Source organism: Seriola aureovittata, chromosome 6 (genome assembly GCF_021018895.1).
Source record: "Seriola aureovittata isolate HTS-2021-v1 ecotype China chromosome 6, ASM2101889v1, whole genome shotgun sequence".
Taxonomy (NCBI): Eukaryota; Metazoa; Chordata; class Actinopteri; order Carangiformes; family Carangidae; genus Seriola; species Seriola aureovittata.
Window position 1 is genome coordinate 26409635 of NC_079369.1, and position 20059 is coordinate 26429693.

General features: G+C 45.6%; 1 protein-coding gene across 7 annotated transcripts in view; it reads left to right on the plus strand.

Annotated features, from left to right (window-relative positions):
• The window catches only part of mast2 (microtubule associated serine/threonine kinase 2), a 178642-nt gene extending 162022 nt beyond the window's left edge, over positions 1-16620 (plus strand). For all 7 annotated transcript variants that reach the window (XM_056378944.1, XM_056378942.1, XM_056378945.1 and 4 more), the window contains 19 exons: positions 74-141; positions 302-405; positions 791-999; positions 1080-1218; positions 1303-1435; positions 1739-1904; positions 3517-3618; positions 3955-4077; positions 4167-4276; positions 4597-4751; positions 4970-5118; positions 5333-5506; positions 6727-6978; positions 7093-7319; positions 7627-7749; positions 7929-8065; positions 8203-8390; positions 8520-9073; positions 9916-16620. In XM_056378944.1, the coding sequence (XP_056234919.1) occupies positions 74-141; positions 302-405; positions 791-999; positions 1080-1218; positions 1303-1435; positions 1739-1904; positions 3517-3618; positions 3955-4077; positions 4167-4276; positions 4597-4751; positions 4970-5118; positions 5333-5506; positions 6727-6978; positions 7093-7319; positions 7627-7749; positions 7929-8065; positions 8203-8390; positions 8520-9073; positions 9916-11457 (4655 nt within the window). In that variant the 3' untranslated portion in view covers positions 11458-16620. The remainder of the gene's footprint in view (positions 1-73; positions 142-301; positions 406-790; positions 1000-1079; positions 1219-1302; positions 1436-1738; positions 1905-3516; positions 3619-3954; positions 4078-4166; positions 4277-4596; positions 4752-4969; positions 5119-5332; positions 5507-6726; positions 6979-7092; positions 7320-7626; positions 7750-7928; positions 8066-8202; positions 8391-8519; positions 9074-9915) is intronic.
• The last annotated feature ends 3439 nt before the right edge of the window (positions 16621-20059 follow it).

Sequence of the window (20059 nt, forward strand, 5' to 3'; positions counted from 1 at the left end):
GTGGTTCACCATGTCAGCTTTACCTATCTCCTGTCCTGGTTCAGTTTGGTGACTGGTCTCTGTGTCTCTGTAGAAATGGCCCAGCTGAGCAGCTATGACAGCGGGAACCCAGAAACCCCAGAGACTGACGACTCAGTGGATGTGAGTACATGAACAGAAAATGTTCAATATAAAACACCGGCTGCTGAAAGAAGTGGTGGCTAATGATTCACTTGAAATAGCTTATCAATTATTGTTCCAAAAAACGTGAGCTAATATATTTTTTCTTTCATGTTTTCTGTATTTTCTGTTTTTGTTTCAGAGTCGAGGAACCACAGTCCCAGCAGCTCCACCGCAGACTAAGACCAAAACCCCCCGGGAGGAGGACTTTGAAAACATCAAGCTCATCAGTAACGGAGCTTATGGGTACAGCAACATATCATTTATCCTGTTATTCTCATTTTAACACGTCATCTGCACGGAGACCTGGACATTAATATTAATTTAAATATTCTATATACATGAGTATTTTTTAAAATGCAGATTTTTCTGTGTTTTGCCCGTTTGTGTTTTAAGTCACTGTAAACAGATCTTCCAGGGTGATGTTTTTTTCAGGCTTTTGATTGGCCGATATGGTTTTACAGTCAGGGTTATATTGCCGCATGTTGGCTTTGGCTTTTTCTTGACAGCATGTTTTTGTGTTTTGATGTGAATGAAAACACACATTTTAATAAACATGTTATAAGTGAAGGAAAACGTCTTAACACTGCAATGTATAAACCCGCCTTGGTTTCTTGTGTGTTGTATGTAGTGCCGTGTTTCTGGTGCGACACAAGGAAACCCGGCAGCGTTTCGCCATGAAGAAGATCAACAAGCAGAACCTGATGCTGAGGAACCAGATCCAGCAGGCCTTTGTGGAGAGAGACATCCTGACGTTCGCCGAGAACCCGTTCGTTGTCTCCATGTTCTGTTCTTTTGAGACCAGGAGGCACCTCTGCATGGTGATGGAGTACGTGGAGGGTAAGATATTTATTATTATCAGTCATCATTAGTAGTGGTGGTGGTGTTGTGTTGTCTGACGCTGGGGCTCTCGTCTGTAGGCGGAGACTGCGCCACGCTGCTGAAGAACATCGGCGCTCTGCCGGTGGATATGGCTCGTATGTACTTCGCAGAGACCGTCCTCGCGTTGGAGTATCTCCACAACTACGGCATCGTACACAGAGACCTCAAACCTGACAAGTAGGACACACAGGCGCACGCATTTGTCTTCACACCATCATTTTGTGAATGTTTATCTACAACCTTTAGTTTTTTCTCCTCCAGTCTTCTCATCACGTCCATGGGACACATCAAGCTGACGGACTTCGGTCTCTCAAAGATCGGTTTGATGAGTTTGACCACGAACCTGTATGAAGGACACATTGAGAAAGACACCAGAGAGTTCCTCGATAAACAGGTACCAGCTCACTTCTCTTTTTAGCCTGAAAAGTAAATCTAAATCAATAAACTTAAATCATATTTAAAAAGCTGCTGATGAAATGTCCATAGGTGGGTTTTTGTTAGCCCGGAGCCTGTGCAGTTAGCTTGCCAGAAAGCATTCATCCAGTTCCACATTTGATTATTTGCAGAAAAATTATGGGGATTTGATAAAATTGCAGGATCTCTTAAAAATCATGGGACTTGGCAGAATATGCTTTTTTTCCTTCGACCACTCTTTCCACATCCTGAGCTGATTTTCTGGGCATGGATGCCTCTCCAGGTGTGTGGTACTCCAGAATACATTGCCCCAGAGGTCATTCTGCGTCAGGGCTACGGGAAGCCAGTGGACTGGTGGGCAATGGGAGTCATTCTGTATGAGTTCCTGGTGGGCTGCGCTCCCTTCTTCGGAGACACACCGGAGGAGCTGTTTGGTCAGGTGATCAGTGGTGAGTAGCAACACTCACTCACTTCTTGTAACTGTGGTCATCAGTTACACATTTTACAGCCTCCACATCAGAGCCCAGTCACATCAGCTGTTACTGTATAACACCAACAGATTTTTGCAGAGGAAAAATAAAGTTCAACTTTCAACCAAAATTTTATAGTGAGTTGTTAGGGAAGAGTTGACAATACGAATATGACAAAACAGTAGGGTAACAGGCCTCTGTTTGTTGTGTATTGTGGGTGGCTGGCACATCATTGTTAACAGCTAGCTAGCGTGTTAGCATTTAGCTCCCCCACCAGAGAAGCTCACATGCTAGCCCCAAGAGTGGCCATGACACAACCAAGTTAACCCAGTTACTATATCTACCAGTGATGTCTGTTGTTTACAGAAAACATTTTGAATTTGAAGCTCCATATTTTCCTCTTCTTCTGTGTTTTATTTGAAGCGTTGATCTATAAGAAGATATATTTGTAGTTTTGAGAACCAAAAACCATCTCAGTTTAGTTTTACATCTCCTCTCTCAGGCTTCTCTCTGGAGCTCTAGTAACAACAGGTCAGTGAGCCAATCAGAAGAGAGGAGGCTCTGCGTCTCTCTTCTGAATGGCTCACTGGATTTTTGAGTGATTCAATAAAAATATAGTAGCTTTCAGGTAAACACTCAGAAATTATCGGCCTAGGTGGGCGGGGCTTGGAGCATGGCTGAGAGCTGTCACTGCTTTGTTGTGACATCACAAAGTTACAGAACTATTGGACTGAGCACTTTGATACTCTCACAGCATCAATATAGAACCTAGACCTGCTTCCTAATCACATGGACATTTACCTTTATACTATATGGAGCTTTAAACGTTTGATGTTTACCTTAATTTTCTCAGTTGCAGAGCTGATTCCAGTGGGTCTCTACAACAAATCCAATAAATAAAAATTAATGTCAACAGCCACGAATGACACACAAAAAGAAAAGGTTTATGAATTTACTGAATCTATACAGTTAAAGTACAGCTAAAACACCAGCTAGCACACCAGCAAAATGTGTTCTTACATTATGTATCAAACACTTAATAATGAATCTTGTTCTGGTGGTGTTGTTCTGTCTGTATTTTACTGTGAATGTTTAATGTTTGAGACTGAGGGCTTCCTGGAGAGAGAGCAGCAGACTTGATAAAATCATCAGACTTGGACAGATAAAGATGTTACTCCACAGCACAGAGGCACAGGCCTGACTTACAGTGAATAAGATCAATAGTGATTCCTCTTCTGCGTTCCTTTTCTCCTTTGAATTCTCTTTGATGAAAGGGCAAATCGATGATCATAAACCTGTATTGATCCCTTTATGTTTCTTTTATGACTGTCTGAGTCCATCTCTCTACATCGATGCAGTGTGGTGATAAATAACTGAAGTCTCCTCGTGCCTCCATTATATTCTGTATTTTTCTCTGACTTTCTGATATTTGTCAGTGGGGAGGAGGGGGGTTATTATTACAGGTATGGATGATGGCACATAACAGGAAATATGCTTAACTAGACAATTCCTGATATGTGTAGAACCCCATATTTGTATCACATAAGACCACAGAAGCATATGTTTGTGTTTGTGTTTTTGTTTGTGTTAGATGAAATCATCTGGCCGGAGGAAGATGAAGCTCTGCCTCAGGAGGCTCAGGACCTCATCTCCAAATTGCTGAGACAAAACCCACTGGAGAGGCTGGGCACAGGTAACATGTTTAGACTCACAGGTGCTCAGATGGGGCTTTGATTCCCACTGGGCTCCTGTGTCATTAAAATAAACACAGCCTATGTCATCGTGAAGCATTAATGTTGTATCTCGGATTTAACTGTCAGAGCCTGTCTGTAATTTTACTTTTAAATTCCTGGAATATCTTTTGCACAACATATGAAAGATTGAACAGGTTACTAGTTGTTTGGCCCGGAGCTGTTCAGATCTTACTGATGTCTTTCCTCATGTGTCCCATTCTTTTTCCTCTCCCTCTGTTCCTTCCCTTTTCATCTCCACCTGCTCCGTCCTCTCCGTCTTTCCTTCATCTCTACAGGAAGTGCCTTTGAGGTGAAGCAGCACCCATTCTTCACAGAGCTGGACTGGAACAGCCTGCTGAGACAGAAAGCAGAGTTCATCCCCCAGCTGGAGTCAGAGGACGACACCAGTTACTTTGACAGTACGTCTCTGCCCGGCTCTCGCAGACATTTGTTAGCTGTCTGAAACTCTGAGGTCACCATAACAACCTAATCTCTGTGTCTCCGTCAGCTCGATCAGATCGGTACCACCACGTGGATTCAGAGGAGGAAGACGACACCAACGATGACGAACACGTGGAGATTCGACAGTTCTCCTCCTGCTCGCCACGTTTCAGCAAGGTCCGCACTCATACACCCGCACATCTGAATACACATCAACCACAAACTGATGTCAGCCAATTGATTGAAAAGTCCTACCTAAATATAAAAAATGTAGACTGTCAACAAAGAAGTTAAACAATTTTGGAGTTTTCCTGTAGATCTAACAATGAATTTAAAGATTTCTTCACTTCGGACATTGTTGATCTTTTTTTTTTTTTTTTACAACTTTCCTTTCTTGAACGGAAAATATAAAACAGTCACTCACACCAACTTATTCATCCTAAACATGTAAAGAGGCTCTGCTGTAAAGGCTAAAGTATCACATGACTTGTGTGTAGGTGTACAGCAGTATGGAGCGTCTGTCTCTGCACGAGGAGAAGAGGACTCCTCCTCCCACCAAACGCAGCCTCAGTGAGGAGGGAGGAGATCGTATCGACAGCCTGAGCGGACTCAAGTCCAGAGATCGATCCTGGCTGGTGGGATCTCCAGAGATGTGAGTGCTTCAGTTCATAAAACAAGACAGACTCAGACATTCATAGAATAATCAAGAACAACAAGTAGTATCAACTGTTGAGCGCGTAGCTTCATCTTTCTGTACTTATGTTTTAATTCATACACGAAGAAAACTGGTATGTGAGAGTCTCGAGTTGTTGACGGCTTAATTTTGTAGCTGCACACGTGTCTGATCTTTCCTCACCTTCACCTCTGCAGCCTGCGGAAGCGTCTGTCCGTGTCAGAGTCTTCCCACACAGAGAGCGACTCCAGCCCGCCTCTGACAGTCCGAAGGCGTTGCTGCTCCGCCATCATTGAGATGCCACGATTCGCCATCTCCTCTGAGGAGGAAGGAGGCCAAGGGCAAGGTAAGAGGGATGCACCGACAGCCTGTGGAAGAAACCGTCTTCAGATCAGCCCAGAAATAAAAGGAAGTTGTTGAGGCTGCTGCAGGAAATTAAAGTGTCTAAAATCTGGCAAATAACACGTCTGTTTGGTTTGTGGAAGTTCTTCATCCATTCTTTGAAGTATCGCAGCTGGATATAATGAGCTGTAACTCCATGTTTTCTGTCTGTCTCTCAGGTGGAAGTCGTAAGAGCCCCAGCCTGCTGGGTCCGAGTGCAGTGAGGGGCCCACGCGGCGACGAGCTGCCCCTCGCCATCCCAGAGCTCCCGGTGGAGAGAGAGCTGAAGCTGGACGAGTCTCCCACCACCCCGAGCTCCACCTCCAGTCAGCTGAGCAAGGCCACGCTCACACGTCAGTACAAAGACAAACTTCAGAGACATGGCGAGGATCCAATGTCACAGGACACAGATATAACTTCAGTTTTATTTCTCAACTAGTGCTTCAGTGAAATCAGTCTGGACAGTCGAGGGAGATAAAAGGACTTATTAATTATCTCTTTAGGTGTGATAAGAAATATTTTACTGCTCATAACCTCAATACTCTTGTAAAAAGATGCAGGTCCTTTAAAGTTTTTTTTACAAATACCACAACTTAATTGAAATTTAATAGAATTTCAATAGCTGAAACATTTGTCTGATATTAAAGGGATAGTTCAGGTTACTTGATGTGGGGTTTTGTGAGGTACTCATCATCACTCGTCATTGTATTTAACTGCAGTAAATTCAGATCAGCTCCCAGTTTAGAGAAGCAGCAGGAAGCACTGGTACAGATGCTGAGTGCTGAGCTGCTGTGGTTTTAGCTGATATCAGTTTAAGTGTACGTTTTATTGTGAATATTTTCACCTTTTTATCTGCCGTCAAACAGCACAGCACAATTTGGAACTACATTTTTTTAATTGCTGAACTACCATATTACTACACAAAAGCACACCTACACTGACTCAAACTGCTAATTTACAGAGTAATACAGTGCACAGTATTATGTTAGTTTTTTGGGGTTTTTTTTTTATGGTATGTTTACTACCAGTGGTAGTGGGGGACATTGGGGGAAAAAAAAAACTTGTTGGGGGGGGGGGGGTCTTTGCATTTCTGGTGGGCACCAGAAACTTTCACGTGCGCACGAGAAAGCTCAGTGCCATCGCTATGAGTGCATATGGATCCATAAGTCAGTACATTAACACACACACAAGAAGCCTATATCACGCTGTGTTAAGATGCTGGGGTGTGTAAATGCATGTTTTTGGTGTGTATGTAAAGTTTTCATCGTGTATGTGGTTAATTTGATGTGTATGTGCACACTCTCATGGTGTTTCACCCTAATCTAACTTTTGTTGGGAAAACACCAATTTGACATAAACCAGCCCTCTTCCTGTCATAAACTTTAAAGGTTCCTGCATGAAGTGTCTGGTTTGAAAAAGTATTACCTCTTATTATCACAGAAAACTTAGATTGTCCCTGAGTTTTATATAAATGCATGTTAGTGTTTAGATTACAAACAGTGGGAAACAAAGAACGCTTCACCTGAACTTTTCCCTCACCTTTATTCCTCCATCTTTCTCTATCTCTCTGCAGCGGGCAGCTCAGGCGATGTGTGTGAACGTGGTAATGGTAACAATGGCGGTGCCGGTGGAGCTGCTAAAGGTGCAGCAGACAGCGACTCTCCAGCGACTCCAAAAGCCATCAGTGACCTGGCAGCTCGCCGCGCTCGCCACCGACTGCTGTCCGGAGACACAGACAAACACACGACGACTCCCAGCTCCAGGCCGCTCAACAAGGTCATCAAGTCGGCCTCCGCCACCACACTGTCGCTGATGATCCCTGCAGGTCAGTGACATTTAATCATGTGTCTTTAACTTTGGTGGGAAAATAAAGATAAGGTGATTATGTAGCACTTCAGAAACTACAACAAGTTCACCTGCAAAAATCCACTGTCCTCAGACCACCACGGAGCCTCCCCATTGGCCAGCCCAATGTCACCCCACTCACTGTCGTCCAACCCGTCATCACGAGACTCCTCTCCAAGCCGGGACCTGTCCCCGGCCGTGAGCAGCGTCAAACCAGCCATCGTGATCCACAGGGCAGGCAAGAAGTACGGCTTCACCCTGAGAGCCATCAGAGTCTACATGGGAGACTCTGACATCTACACAGTGCATCACATGGTCTGGGTGAGTCCATGGGTCACGCTCACAAACATCATTTATTGATTTGTTTTTGAAGTACATTCTCAGGAGTTCAGATCTGAGCTGAAACTAAGTGAATATAAAAGAGCAGAAGAAGAATTTAGCAGGTAAGAACATCAGATAGTGACAGTGTGGCTGCAGCGAGCTGGGATTCTTGTTGTTGACAGAAGATGGCAGTAAACAACAATACAACAGCCTCAACACAGAGGTTCCACTGTCTCACTCTGTGTTCTCTGTCTCCCTCTTTCTTCCCCTCCCTTTCTCTCTCTCTCACTCTCTCACTCGCCCTCAGCATGTGGAGGAAGGGGGTCCTGCCCACGAGGCAGGGCTGAGGGAGGGAGACCTCATCACCCACGTCAACGGAGAGCCGGTCCATGGTCTGGTTCACACAGAGGTGGTGGAGCTCATACTGAAGGTATACACACACACTCGCTACTTTAGTAATTTAAAGTCATAGAGAACACAGAGGTTATCTGTTTTTAGTTTTCTCTTCTTCTCCCACTGATTTAAAAGATTTAAAATCAAACTATAAATATTTATGAGATAAAATGTATGTGGTTTTCACTAGTCACTAATCCTGTGTCTGTCCCTCAGAGCGGCGCTAAAGTGTCCATCTCTGCCACCCCGTTTGAGAACACGTCCATCAAAGTTGGCCCCGCCCGAAAGACGGGCCACAAATCCAAGATGGCAAGACGCAACAAGAAGACCAAGAACAAGGAGGGGCAGGAGAGGTGAGATGTCAGACATCACTGTGTGTGTGTTTAATGGAAGCGCACGCACGCACACACACACACACACACACACACACACAGATACACACACGTGTAGATTTGGTAATCGACCCCTCTCTGTACACTCTGTCTCGCAGTAAGAAGAGGACGTCTCTGTTCAGGAAGATCACCAAGCAGGCGTCTCTGCTCCACACCAGCCGCAGTCTGTCTTCTCTGAACCGCTCCCTGTCCTCCGGGGAGAGTGGCCCCGGCTCACCGACACACAACCTGTCGCCAAGGAGCCCAACACAGGGCTATAGGTCCACACCAGACTCCGCCCACTCAGGTGAGGGACACAGGCAGACACTCAATCCCTAAATGTCATCATCATTTATATGGATGTAATATGGTTGTGTTTAATGTAACCTCTCAGTTCGACTCTGCTGCATCACTTCACTCTCTCTCTGCCCCTCAGTTGGTGGAAACTCATCCCAGAGCAGCTCCCCCAGCTCCAGCGTCCCAAACTCCCCAGCGAGCTCTGGCCACATCCGGCCCAGCTCTCTGCACGGCCTCGCCCCGAAGCTGCAGCGCCAGTACCGCTCCCCCCGACGCAAGTCTGCCGGCAACATCCCCCTCTCCCCTCTGGCACGCACGCCTTCCCCCACCCCTCAGAGCAGCTCCCCGCAGCGTTCTCCCTCCCCTCTGCCCAGCCACGCCCTGGGGCAGTCCGCCGTGGGCCAGTCGTTCCCCGTGAAGCTCCACTCCTCCCCTCCCCTAGTGAGGCAAATATCCAGACCCAAGAGCGCCGAGCCCCCACGCTCTCCACTCCTCAAGAGGGTGCAGTCGGCTGAGAAGCTGGCCGCCTCCCTCTCTAACTCGCCCTCGTCTCCCTCCGGGGTGGCTGCGGCGGGGGAGAAGAAGCTGGCGGTGGGAGCGGCTGTAGGGAGCCGTAAACACAGTCTGGACATCTCACACTCAGAGTTTAAAAAGGAGATTCTGCAGCGGGAGCCGAGTCTGCAGAGCCTCCAGGTATGAGTTCATCACACTCACACAGACTTCAGCACCTAAATCTGACATGTGTTTTTAGGGTGAGGACAGGGCTGTTCAGATACAGATGGGAAGGAGAATGTGGAGCTTTAAAAATAATAATGACAATAACAACCAAATAAATTCTGATCAAACTGAACAACCTTTGGTGGAAAAACCAAAAACATAAATCCACAACTACTCAAAGTCCTTTGGGTTTTTTTTTGGCACATATCAGATGTCAGGCCTCTTTCAGACATGAGCCTCATTCCAGATCCTGAATGTACTGGCAGAACATCTCACATCTCATCGTCTCACATCTAAACAGTCAACTTTATTTCTAGAGCCCATTTAAACACAGTTTGAGCTGAAGTGCTGCACAACAAATAAAAGTAATTAAAATAAGTGTATAAAATGAGTATAACAAGGAAAGCATAGTAAATATAAAGTACGTAAAGTTAAATTTATTTATATAGCACTTTTTGCAAACAATAGTCACAAAGTGCTCTACAGATACAAAAAACAAAACAATTGAGATCTCTACAAAAACATAGAAAACACACAAGATAGGTCATTAAAGTGCTTTACGGAGCCATAAACCATTAAAATTAAAGACAAACCACAGGGGATACATTAGAAATAAAGTATCCAGTGAAATAAACACAAATGTAAACGTACTGACTAAATGCCATAATAGACCTGTTTGTCTGAATGACAACACAATAATCTAAACAGCTTCATGAAGATTGCAGTGCTACATATTCCATGTCGGAGAAGAGCTTCAAGCTGTTTTACTTTCACTGTGCACGTTCTGACTCTGTGTCTTCTTCCTGTCTGACCTTCAGGAGTCAGCCAGCGAGGGTCTGCTGTCCTCAGCGGGACGCGGTGTGGAGAAGGGCAGCCTGCAGAAACACTCCTCCTCATCGAGGAAATTGGGACGTCAGGAGGGGGACAGCGCCCTCATCACGGTGTCCGGCTCGCTGGGCCTGGCCCCAGGGAAGAGCAAACTGAAGGACAAGCTCTCGGCCATCCGGCAAGACAGAGCCGAGCGGCGGGAATCGCTGCAGAAGCAAGACGCCATCCACGAGGTGGATTCATCTGAGGACGAGACAGACGAGGGCTCAGAGGACAGCCAGGACGGACGCAGGGGGACCACCTTCACCCCTCCTCCCCTGCTCAGGCCCACCACTGTGAGAACAGGCCCTGGAGGCACCCTGCCGTCCCTCTGCCTCTCCCCCTGCACCCCTCACGCCACATTCACCCACACAGGGCCCTCACAGGTAGGCAGGCCCACGCCCTCACACACCCTCCCTTCCGTGACAGAGATGAAGCCCGGTCAGAGCTCCTCCTCCTCCTCTGGGCTCAAAGATGGATGCTCTGCCCCATCCACAGATGGTGTGAGACAAGAGAGGAAAGTTCTGGAGCAGAGCGGGACCACAAAACCCCCTCAGGGCCCCCTTCCCTTCTCCACTCCAGGCAGTGCATTCATCTCAGTCAGCAAGGACACTTTCCTCAAGCCGAGTCCCCCACAAGACTTGAAGAGTCTCAGGGGGAAAACTGTCCCGTCAGAGTCCAGGGCTGAAGACCAAACCCTGGACAGCCCTAAAACCACAGTCCCATCCACCACAATCACTACAAGCTCCCCTGAGTCCAGAACCACAAGTACCACAGACTGCCAAACCACTGACACCCGAGAGACCGCCCGCACCTCCTGCTCCTCCCCAGGCATCCCCAAGGAGAAGAAAGAGGCCGACAACCGGAGACTGTGTGCAGCCGCCGCCGCAAGTCTGAGCGCATCGCCATCATCCACCTCCAGCTCCAACTCCAGCTCCAGCTCCCCAGTCCTGCTCACTGAGAGCAGCGTGGACAAAGTGGTGTCCCAGTTGGCGATGGTGGCCAAAAGTGTTCTTGGTCCGGTCAAACTCAGCACGGGTGCAGACAAGAGCCAGAAGGACCAGAAACCATCCAGAGGGGTCATCCCAGAAGCCCCCCCAACTGACCTTCTCTCACTCCCCCCCAAACAGCTTCCAACCCCTCAGATGCCTCACCCGTCAGAGTCCCCCACCAGACAGAAAAATGAAACCACCTCGCAGAGTTCGGCCAAGCCCTCTACCCAAAAAGACTACCCAGCCCCGGCGCCACCACCAAGACCCACATCAGGGTCTGCAGGGACGAAGGGTGCTGACCCCTCTGTGTCTGCACAGCGACCGGTTGCAGCAGCAGCGGCAGCAGGTCAGACCGCCCTCTGCACGAGCCTCCCCATCTCTGCAGCATCTGAGCCACAGCGCAAGAGGTCCGAACCCCAGACGACAACTGCCGCCGCCGCCGCAGCCAACGCCACGTCCACCTCCTCGCAACAAGACAAAGCAACCAGCAAGAAGACGTAGCAGCAAAACGCAAAGAACCAGAACAAATGTACAGATCACAGCACTCCGTGCTGACTGGAGGTTTTAAAACTCACACAAACTGCATGTTTGGAAGAAAACTACATATTAGTAACTTCGCACTAACCAGAGAGTTTGACTTTCGAAGCAGAGAGAAAGGTGTAGAGAAAGATGGAGAGCTATCAGAGGCAGTGACAGATGTGGTAGTCCTAGTTCCATTCCAGCTGTTCTGTGCTCTTTATGTTTGTGTGAGTTACTTGTGGTTACTGGTGTCCTGACGCTTTGGTTCCTGCTAAACGCCATGAGGAGTCGGCGTTCTCTCTCTTTCTGTAAGGGGCCAGAAGTAAAGAGCTCAGTGGTTTTAAAATGTAGACACATCACACTCAGCTTTCTCTCTCTCACTCATGGTCTTCTTCTGCCTCATTAATTTTCTCCTTGATGTTTAGTAGAGCCTATTCCTCCCCGTCCCTCCTCGCCCTGACGTCTCCTCAGCCATGACTGGAAGAAGATTGTATCTCAGCAATACAGCGTCCAATCTGTGTAAACGCATTACAGTGTGTTTAATAAGAGTAAATCTGCACCGTCAACGTACACTCAGCACCCAGCTAACTGGGCCAAATTCAATTCTTCCTCTCGCCGTCGTCACCGATGAGCCGACTCTGCAGGTCCTGTGAAGGGGGATGTTTTCCCTGAGCGCAGGCTGCAGGTGCGGTTCAGCCTTTTGAAGAGATTCCTCTGAATGCCATTGATGGATTAGTTTGACTCTGAAGATGTGTAAATGTGAGATGCAGATTTTCCCAAATCAGTCTGAACTCAAAATGTAACTTAGCACTGACTAGGAGGCAGCTTCAGTTCTCTCCAAGTTAATTCTCAAATGTTTGGAAAGCACTGACAGCCGGGGAACCTGGAAAAATTACTTCTTGCTCAACGTTGATCATGAGCTAAGATGCTACAGGGTTGTGTTTAAGGAGTTTTCAGCTCTGACACAAACAAATCTCTTATCAAATGTTTTAATCTACTTTGGCCATTTTGATTAGTGAAGAGCAGTGACCGCCATAGATATTTAGTTTCCTCCTAATGCTGAAGCCAAACCTAAACGTCTCTAATAAGGGATTCAAGCTGATTCAGTACTGGATTCAGATTCAAGCCCCAACCCAGCATATTAACATGAGCACGATTACACATCTCTGTTAGCAGAGTTAGCACGGCTGTTTTAACTCTGACCTTTGCCAGTGTTTTAGTTCCAAACAGAGATGAAGCCAAGGATTTAAATAATTGTATTGGGTGAGTCGCCTCTAGACGCAGACGTAGCTTCTCCACACTGACACTCAACACTGATCAGCTGACCTGTCACCACCAGCTGTTTATTTCTGGCCCCATCGGCCTCTGAAGGCTGCAGATGTTTTATTTGGTATCTGGACCAACTTGCTGTGTTTTTTTGTTTTTTTTTTTGCCTCTAATCCTGTAAAGTTATCAGACTTTACTTTGTATATGTGTGTGTGTGTGTGTGTGTGTGAGGGAGAGAGAGAGCGATTGTTAATTTGTGCATGGTTATGTATATATATAAGAATATTTAAAGTTTTGTTGTGCATCTGTTTTATACCCCGTGTGTGTGTGCGTGTGTGCGCGCGCGTGTGTCTGTGTGTGTGTGTGTTGAGCTCTCGTGTGTGTCCGTGTCACACGTTATGGTTCGGCACATTACTTTTACATCATTAGTCTGATTTAAAAATGAGCTAGTGGAGACGTTTGACCACTGACAGTCGTGTGTTGGGTTGGAGCTCAGTTCTACTTTCGCTTCAGTAGGTAAAAACAAAATGCAGTGAACCTGTTGATTTCAATTCCTCCTGTTTTTTGTTTCTTGTTTCTTAGATCCACCACCTTTATTTTCCTCCTTCATTCCGACCGTACCTTTTAAAGCAAGAAACCGTTTGCAGTTAGTTTTTTTCTTTGCTTTGTTTCAAGTCATGTTTTGAAGAAAGTCGACTTCACACACCCAGCCTGATGCAGGTGTGAGTCCACTCGTGTTGTACATGGAAACATCCACTGCTGTGTTTCCAGACAGCAGGTCGACGCTCTCGTTGTGAGTTTAAGATGAACTAAACCTCCCTCAGTATTTGAGTCGTCACTGAGTTTGTGTCACTGTCGGAGCGACACAGACTCCAGTTTAAAGGACGCTGTTAAACTGACATCAGCACTGACTCTGTGTTATGTTTACATGTTGTTTATGTTCCTTTTCGTGTTTTTTTTTGTTTTGTTTTTTTTGTCAATGGAACTTGTTGCCTGTAGCAATCAAATCTCCTCTGGCAGACAAACTTGTCCACGTGTTGTAGGCGACTCCTGATCATCATGTGGTGTGTTGATATTTTGTGCAATGAGGATGAAGAGGAGGAAGAGTCAGTGCACATATGTCAAATTCATCTCCGCTGTTGTGCGTGGCGGCAGCACTCTGCGTCTCGTGGGGGTACAGAAGTGTGTTAACAGGTGTGTGTCTGTGGGATAGATCGGCGGCGCTCAGACTCAGGGGGGCAGGGAGCAGATTTATCTGCAGAGTGCTTCGGCCAATCAGACAGTCAGGAAGATGACTCTTGATTTCTCTCTTCGGTGGCGTCAGACTTGAACAGAATCATTTTTTTCAAATTAACCCACTACATTTTAATGTCATTCACACGCCTCGCCTCTTACTGTGGTATGAAACCAGGACAATGAGACTCACTCACTTTTATGACTCTGCTCAGAAACCAAAGAGATGAGTCTGCAGCTCAGACCTGAGTGTGAACATGGACAGATTCTATTTCACTGTACATGAGGACAGAAATGCGAGTTTTGAGCCCCAGTAGAGTCGGACTTTGACGCCAGTTTTTGGTTCAGATCAAATTCCAGGATCTGACGTATTTAAATTAGCTTGTATTTGAGGCTAACGAAGATTCAGATTTCCTGTGTTCGCTGCTTCAGATTTGACCGTTTGTTTTCTTGTCATGCACAAGTGAAGTTTGTGTTCACTAGTTAGAGTCCACCCTCCGAAGTCTGGAGCCTCATTGGCTCTTTCTTTGGTTTAAAAGACTTAAACTGTAGAAAAGAGGTTATGATACTTTCTGGCACATAAAATCAGGTTCTTGTTCGTTCTTGTCGAGAGCCGCAACCGAAATGTAAAAACCTGAGTGTGTTTGTGTGTAATCACACACACCATCCAGACCATCTGCTCTCAGCTGGTCCTCCTATTAATGCTACATGGACAGCCGCCGAATACACACACACACACAGATGAAAATGTATGCCATCTTATCTCGTGGTGCCAGTTTTACCGTCTCCAGTGATCGTATAAACACACACACACAAACACTCTCTCACTCAATCACTCACTCACTCGCTCTCTCCTGTGTATAAAGATGATGGTCCAGCCATCTGCTCGAGAGTGAAGCAAGTGTCATTTTCCCTGGTGGAGTCGTTAATCTCAAGCCCCGAGTCTGTTGACCACACACACACACACACACACGCACACACACAGGGTCAGGTTGGCCAACAACAACACTACCCAGCATCCCTCAGCCTCCTCTGTCCTGTCCCGGTCGGCTCAGCAGTTACACTCGGCACTTCGTTCGACCACCAGCCTGTGTTTACCCATCATGCACCTCTGCTGCTCAGTGGTAAACAACCACAAACCAGACACACACTGCTGCAGGGTTCATTAAACCTCTGAGACACGTCAGGATTTGTTTGTTACTCATCAGAATTCAAGATCAATTCAATTCTAGTGACAATGAAATACAACAAATATTTTTCAACACTAAAGTTCTCAAATGATATATGTACAAACATTAGCATCTGTACAATCTGTGCTTCGCCCCCAAAAAACTATAAAACTGACTGAAATTTTGATTTTAATCAGGAACTCAAAGAAAAGATTAAATAAGATTAAAGATTTGACCAGCACTTCAGAACCAAACGCTGTTCTTTATTCAAACTGAAACTCAGCAAAGTTCACTACAGTTCACCTGAAAATGGAGCATCATCTCGTCAGGCTCCATCGACCTATTCGCATCATACACCATCATTTTTCTTTAAGATAAACCATGAAGAAGCTGTAACTCTAAGATCCTGATTTGTCCTGATAAAGAAATGCAAAAGTGATTTTAGCCCAAAAAAAAAAAATCAACAAAAGCAAATACAAATACGAAATTCTTTATTTTTTTGCTCAAAAAGTGAGTAGCTTTTCATTTATTTTCATGCAACTTGTCCTGTTAAAACCTGTCAAACAAAACTTCACAGAGCTGCAGCTAAAAAACTGGAACTGAAAACTTAGTTGAGGCGACAAATCTCCGACTCAAATCATTTCTTTCCCATCGTAGAAGTTTTGTCATTGATGAAAATGTTAGTATGTTTTGTGGAAATCTGTTAGCCGACACTTTCAAGTAAAGGAGCCCGTCTTTCTCAAAGGAGCTCAGAATTTGCAAAAACAGCTGCAGGAAATTCACAAACTGATCAAAATCCAGATGTTGAGCTTAAATCTCACTTTGTCCGTCGACGTTTTGTTTTTCCTCCGCTGTACTTTTCTCTGTTTTTAAACCTGTTGTGTGTTGAGGATGCCGTCTCTGCTTGCGCTCAGATACCAGATCTTGACTGTCTGATTGATTAGTTCAAGTTTTGGGTTTGTCACTAATCAGCTTCTGTACATCTCTGACTCTGAGCAGGAAGAGTCACGGTTCAGTCTCTGAGGCACATAGATGATTTAAATATGTGACTGTGGGTATGAGGTGAAGCCTTACTACCACTGAGGCATACACACACACACGCACACGCACACACACACACACACACACACACACACGCATATTCTGAACCACGATTAGATGAGATTCAGTGATGTTTCGACGTGCAGTCCGTTAAGCTTCTGTCTGTGTGAGGAGGCCGTTTCTGTCTTTTATTAACTTGACTCTTGCAGACAACGGCAATGTTTCCAAGCTGTGTGTTGTGTGTTTGTCTGAGTGATGAAGAGGAGGAGGAAGATTCAGCTGTGCACCATAAAAGCTTGAGAAAGACATTAAGGAAGAGAGAGAAAAAAAACATTGCTAGAGTAAAACCAGTGCAATATCTTTTTATTTTTTATTGTGGTAAAAGCATGTTGTTGTCAATCTTACCTTACAACAATAATAAAGTTTTTTTTATGTACGGCTCAGCGTGCAGCGTGCTGATTGTGTTTTATTGTGTTTTTTCTTTCACTCTGTTTTATGGAGCACATCATGCTTTTTACATTAAGGCTGCGTTTTGGGGAGAGATCTGAAAACACATAAAGTCAGACACAATAAATGATATGTGTCCGCGGGTTTAAACTGAGCCGCAGGCTGCTACACTGCAAAAACACAAAGTATTTGTCTTATAAAGAAGGAAAATCCTGCTCTTATTTTTGTACATATAACCACCAATTCTATCAAAAAATAAAAAGATTTTAGTGGAAACTCAGACACATCACCCGAAAGAAATATGTCACAACAATGTGATAAAAATGACAAGAATAAAACTCAAAAACCTTAAAAACTCACCAAAAAAATGACTTTTGATGTTTTATTTTGTTAAGAAAAGTGAAATCTGTCAGCACTGTTTCCACAGCGATTTAACTTTGGTTTTTTCTAAAAATCATTGTTTTATTTTTAACTTTATTGTTGCAGCCTGTTTTATTCAAAGTACATTTATTCATAGAAATGTTCAATTCTAGTGGAAACAAGGCCACAGTAATGAGTAATTTGGCTAATTTTGAAACATGTACCTGTTGAGTCATCTCCCTCCATGCGCACACATACACACACACACACACACACACACACACACACACACCTGGCCATGATGCATGTAGTTTATAGAGAGAGAAAGTCGTAGTTTCAAGCACTGACTCAGCTCTCACCCAAAGTCACAGCTCAGACGATGTTCCTCAAGTTCTTCTTCTGTTTGAAACGTTGAACCGGTGCTACAGGCGTCTGAGCTTCACTGTCACAAGAGGAGGAAGAACAAGTGGCATGAAAGAGATGCAGCGTGACTGAGCGGAAACAAATGAGCGTCTAAACTCCTGGACGCCCCCGGACGTCACTGCAGAGCTGCAGGTTTTGGATCTTTTGCATCTCACTTGAGTTTTTCTAAAAATATTCTGACTGAACTTTCCTCTGTTTCTGCCGGATGATCCACAAACCGCTCGCAGTGAAGATATTTCTGTTTCACTTTTTAAATGGAAGTCTTCAGTGCTTAATCCGAAACTTGTCTTCTATTATGGAGGCTTAAACTTAAACTTAAACTATCGACATGACAAGGAAATCTGTTTTTAAATCACATTGGAAACCAAACTTCATCCGTACGATTCCGATTTTTTTTTTTTTTACAGTGTATTTCCTTTTTGTTCTCAGAGGGAAACTGAAGCGTTTTCCTCTCACTCTGTTCCTCAGATCTTTCATTTCATAAATGTAATGTTAAATTGACCCTCCCCCCCATCCTGGTTCATTCATTTGTTCACATCACGTCCTGGTGTCCTTCCTCAGAGCGAGTGTGAGCAGAAAAGTGGCAGTAAATTATCTGTAAACTCGTTCTCCCTGCAGTTCTGTGTATTATCAGTAAAGTGGCTTCATCCACTCAGTTAAGCTGTGGTGAGGTTTTTTTGTGACGCCAAGCTTCCTAATGGGGCTTCAAATGGGCCAATCAGCTGTTGTATATGTGTCCGCTGTCTCTCTCCGTCTCCGCGGGAGATTTCAGGGTCTTAATGGTCTTGAGAGACAGCTTCAACTGGGCTTGTGGTGCATTTACGGGGGGTAATGACTAATCTGTGCAGCGCCGCAGGCCCGCCGCGCTTCAAGGGAAGAAATGGCGGTAAAATGGAGCTCCATTAGCTTTCCTCTCTACCGCTGCAGCTTCTCGCTAAAGCACCTCACTCTCCCGCCAATCGACTGCTGAGGTCAGGGGTCGCGTCGCCTGATTTAAACACCACCTACCGCTGCGTTCTGGGATAATTGGGTCTCTCTCCCCCTCTTTCTGCCTCACCCCTTCCTTCCCCCGTCTCCATTCCTTCCATCCATTCAGGCGTCCGCAGGGAGCTGTCAGAGCAGGGGAAGAGAGCGAAGGGCCTCTCTCAGTCTTTACTGGAGGTCCTGAGGGGATGGAGGTACACATGGTGGTGGTGAGGAGCCCTGACAGCAGGCAAACAGCCACCCTACACACACACACACACACACACACACACAGAGAGAGAGAGAAGGAAAAACTGCGGAGGAGCAGTGACAGGCAGGCAGCCCAGGGTGATGAATTGCCAGCTTCGCCTCGCTCTGACACGGCTCTACATGACCGGGCAAATTCATTCCAGGCTGCTGGGGAGGGAGGGGGGGAGGGGAGGGGAGGGGAGAGGAAGGAGGAAAAATTGAGGGAGGGAGAAGGGCGACGGGAGGAAACAACTGACGGGACTCGGACACCTGCCATCAGTCAAACAAGAAAACTGAAGCATCGGACTCAGACGTGTCTTTGACCTTTTGACTGACCTGGATCCACCAGGACCACCTCAAAACCTCAATCAGACTCTGAGGGGTCTCACAAATTAGGCTAATTCTCATGTTTTTATCTTTACTGCTGAAATGTCAACAGAGTCTTTCACTTAATTGTAGTGGGTTTGCTTATTTCAAAAGCTTCTTTTTTTTTTACCTTTAAATCCAAACTTAAAGATATTGTTTCTGACCTCTCTGACCTTTCTGATGTACAGGTGTACTCCAGGACCTGATGACATCACTGTTCGTGTGGCTACAGGTGCATTTCTTAGATTTCTCAGAGCACATCCAACCAGAGGCAAAACAGGCCTGAAACTCTGCTCTTCTTTGAAGTCTGATAAACAAGAGCCAGTTCATCTGCAAAGTGGGCCAAACACTTTTTCTTTGTCTTGATCCTTACTTCTGTTTCCTGCCAAATGATTACAGTAATACTTCAGTGACCTTCACAGCTCAATACAGGGACGAATCCAGAACTGACAGAGAAAACGAGGCTAAACGGATGCACAGAGATGAAACTGATGTTCATCTTCTCATGTGGATCAGATGGAGAACTGCGGTATTCATATAAAAAGAAAAAAAATGAACTCAGTGCAGCTTCAGACAAGATGAAACTGTAAACTGACAACCAGAGGAAGGAACTGAGGAGCAGAGGCTCATAAAGGGGAGGAACGTGTGTGTGTGTGTGTGTGTGTGTGTGTGTGTGTGTGTGTGTGTGTGAGTGCGTGCGTGCGTGTGTGCGTGTGTGTTTACAGTCTTCTATCTGTCCACTCTGGCCTATAAAGCTCAGGAGAGCCGCACTGGGAAAAGTGTAAAAATCTGATCATACAGTTAAAAACAAGGTTGTTTTTCTTGTTTGCTCCTTTACACATCGACATTTTGATGCTTCATACTGAACTCTGAACTCTTTAAAGGAGCAGTTCAACACTTTGTAAATTCGCTTTTTGATTATTTATTTTAATTCCTGCCCGAGCATGAGATCAATATCTGTGTGTGTTAAGCACAGAGCTGCAGTCTGGAGGTGGTTAGCTTAGCTTAGCATAAAGACTGGAAACGGGGATAAAGCTAGCACAGCTCAGTCTCATGCTCTCGGCACA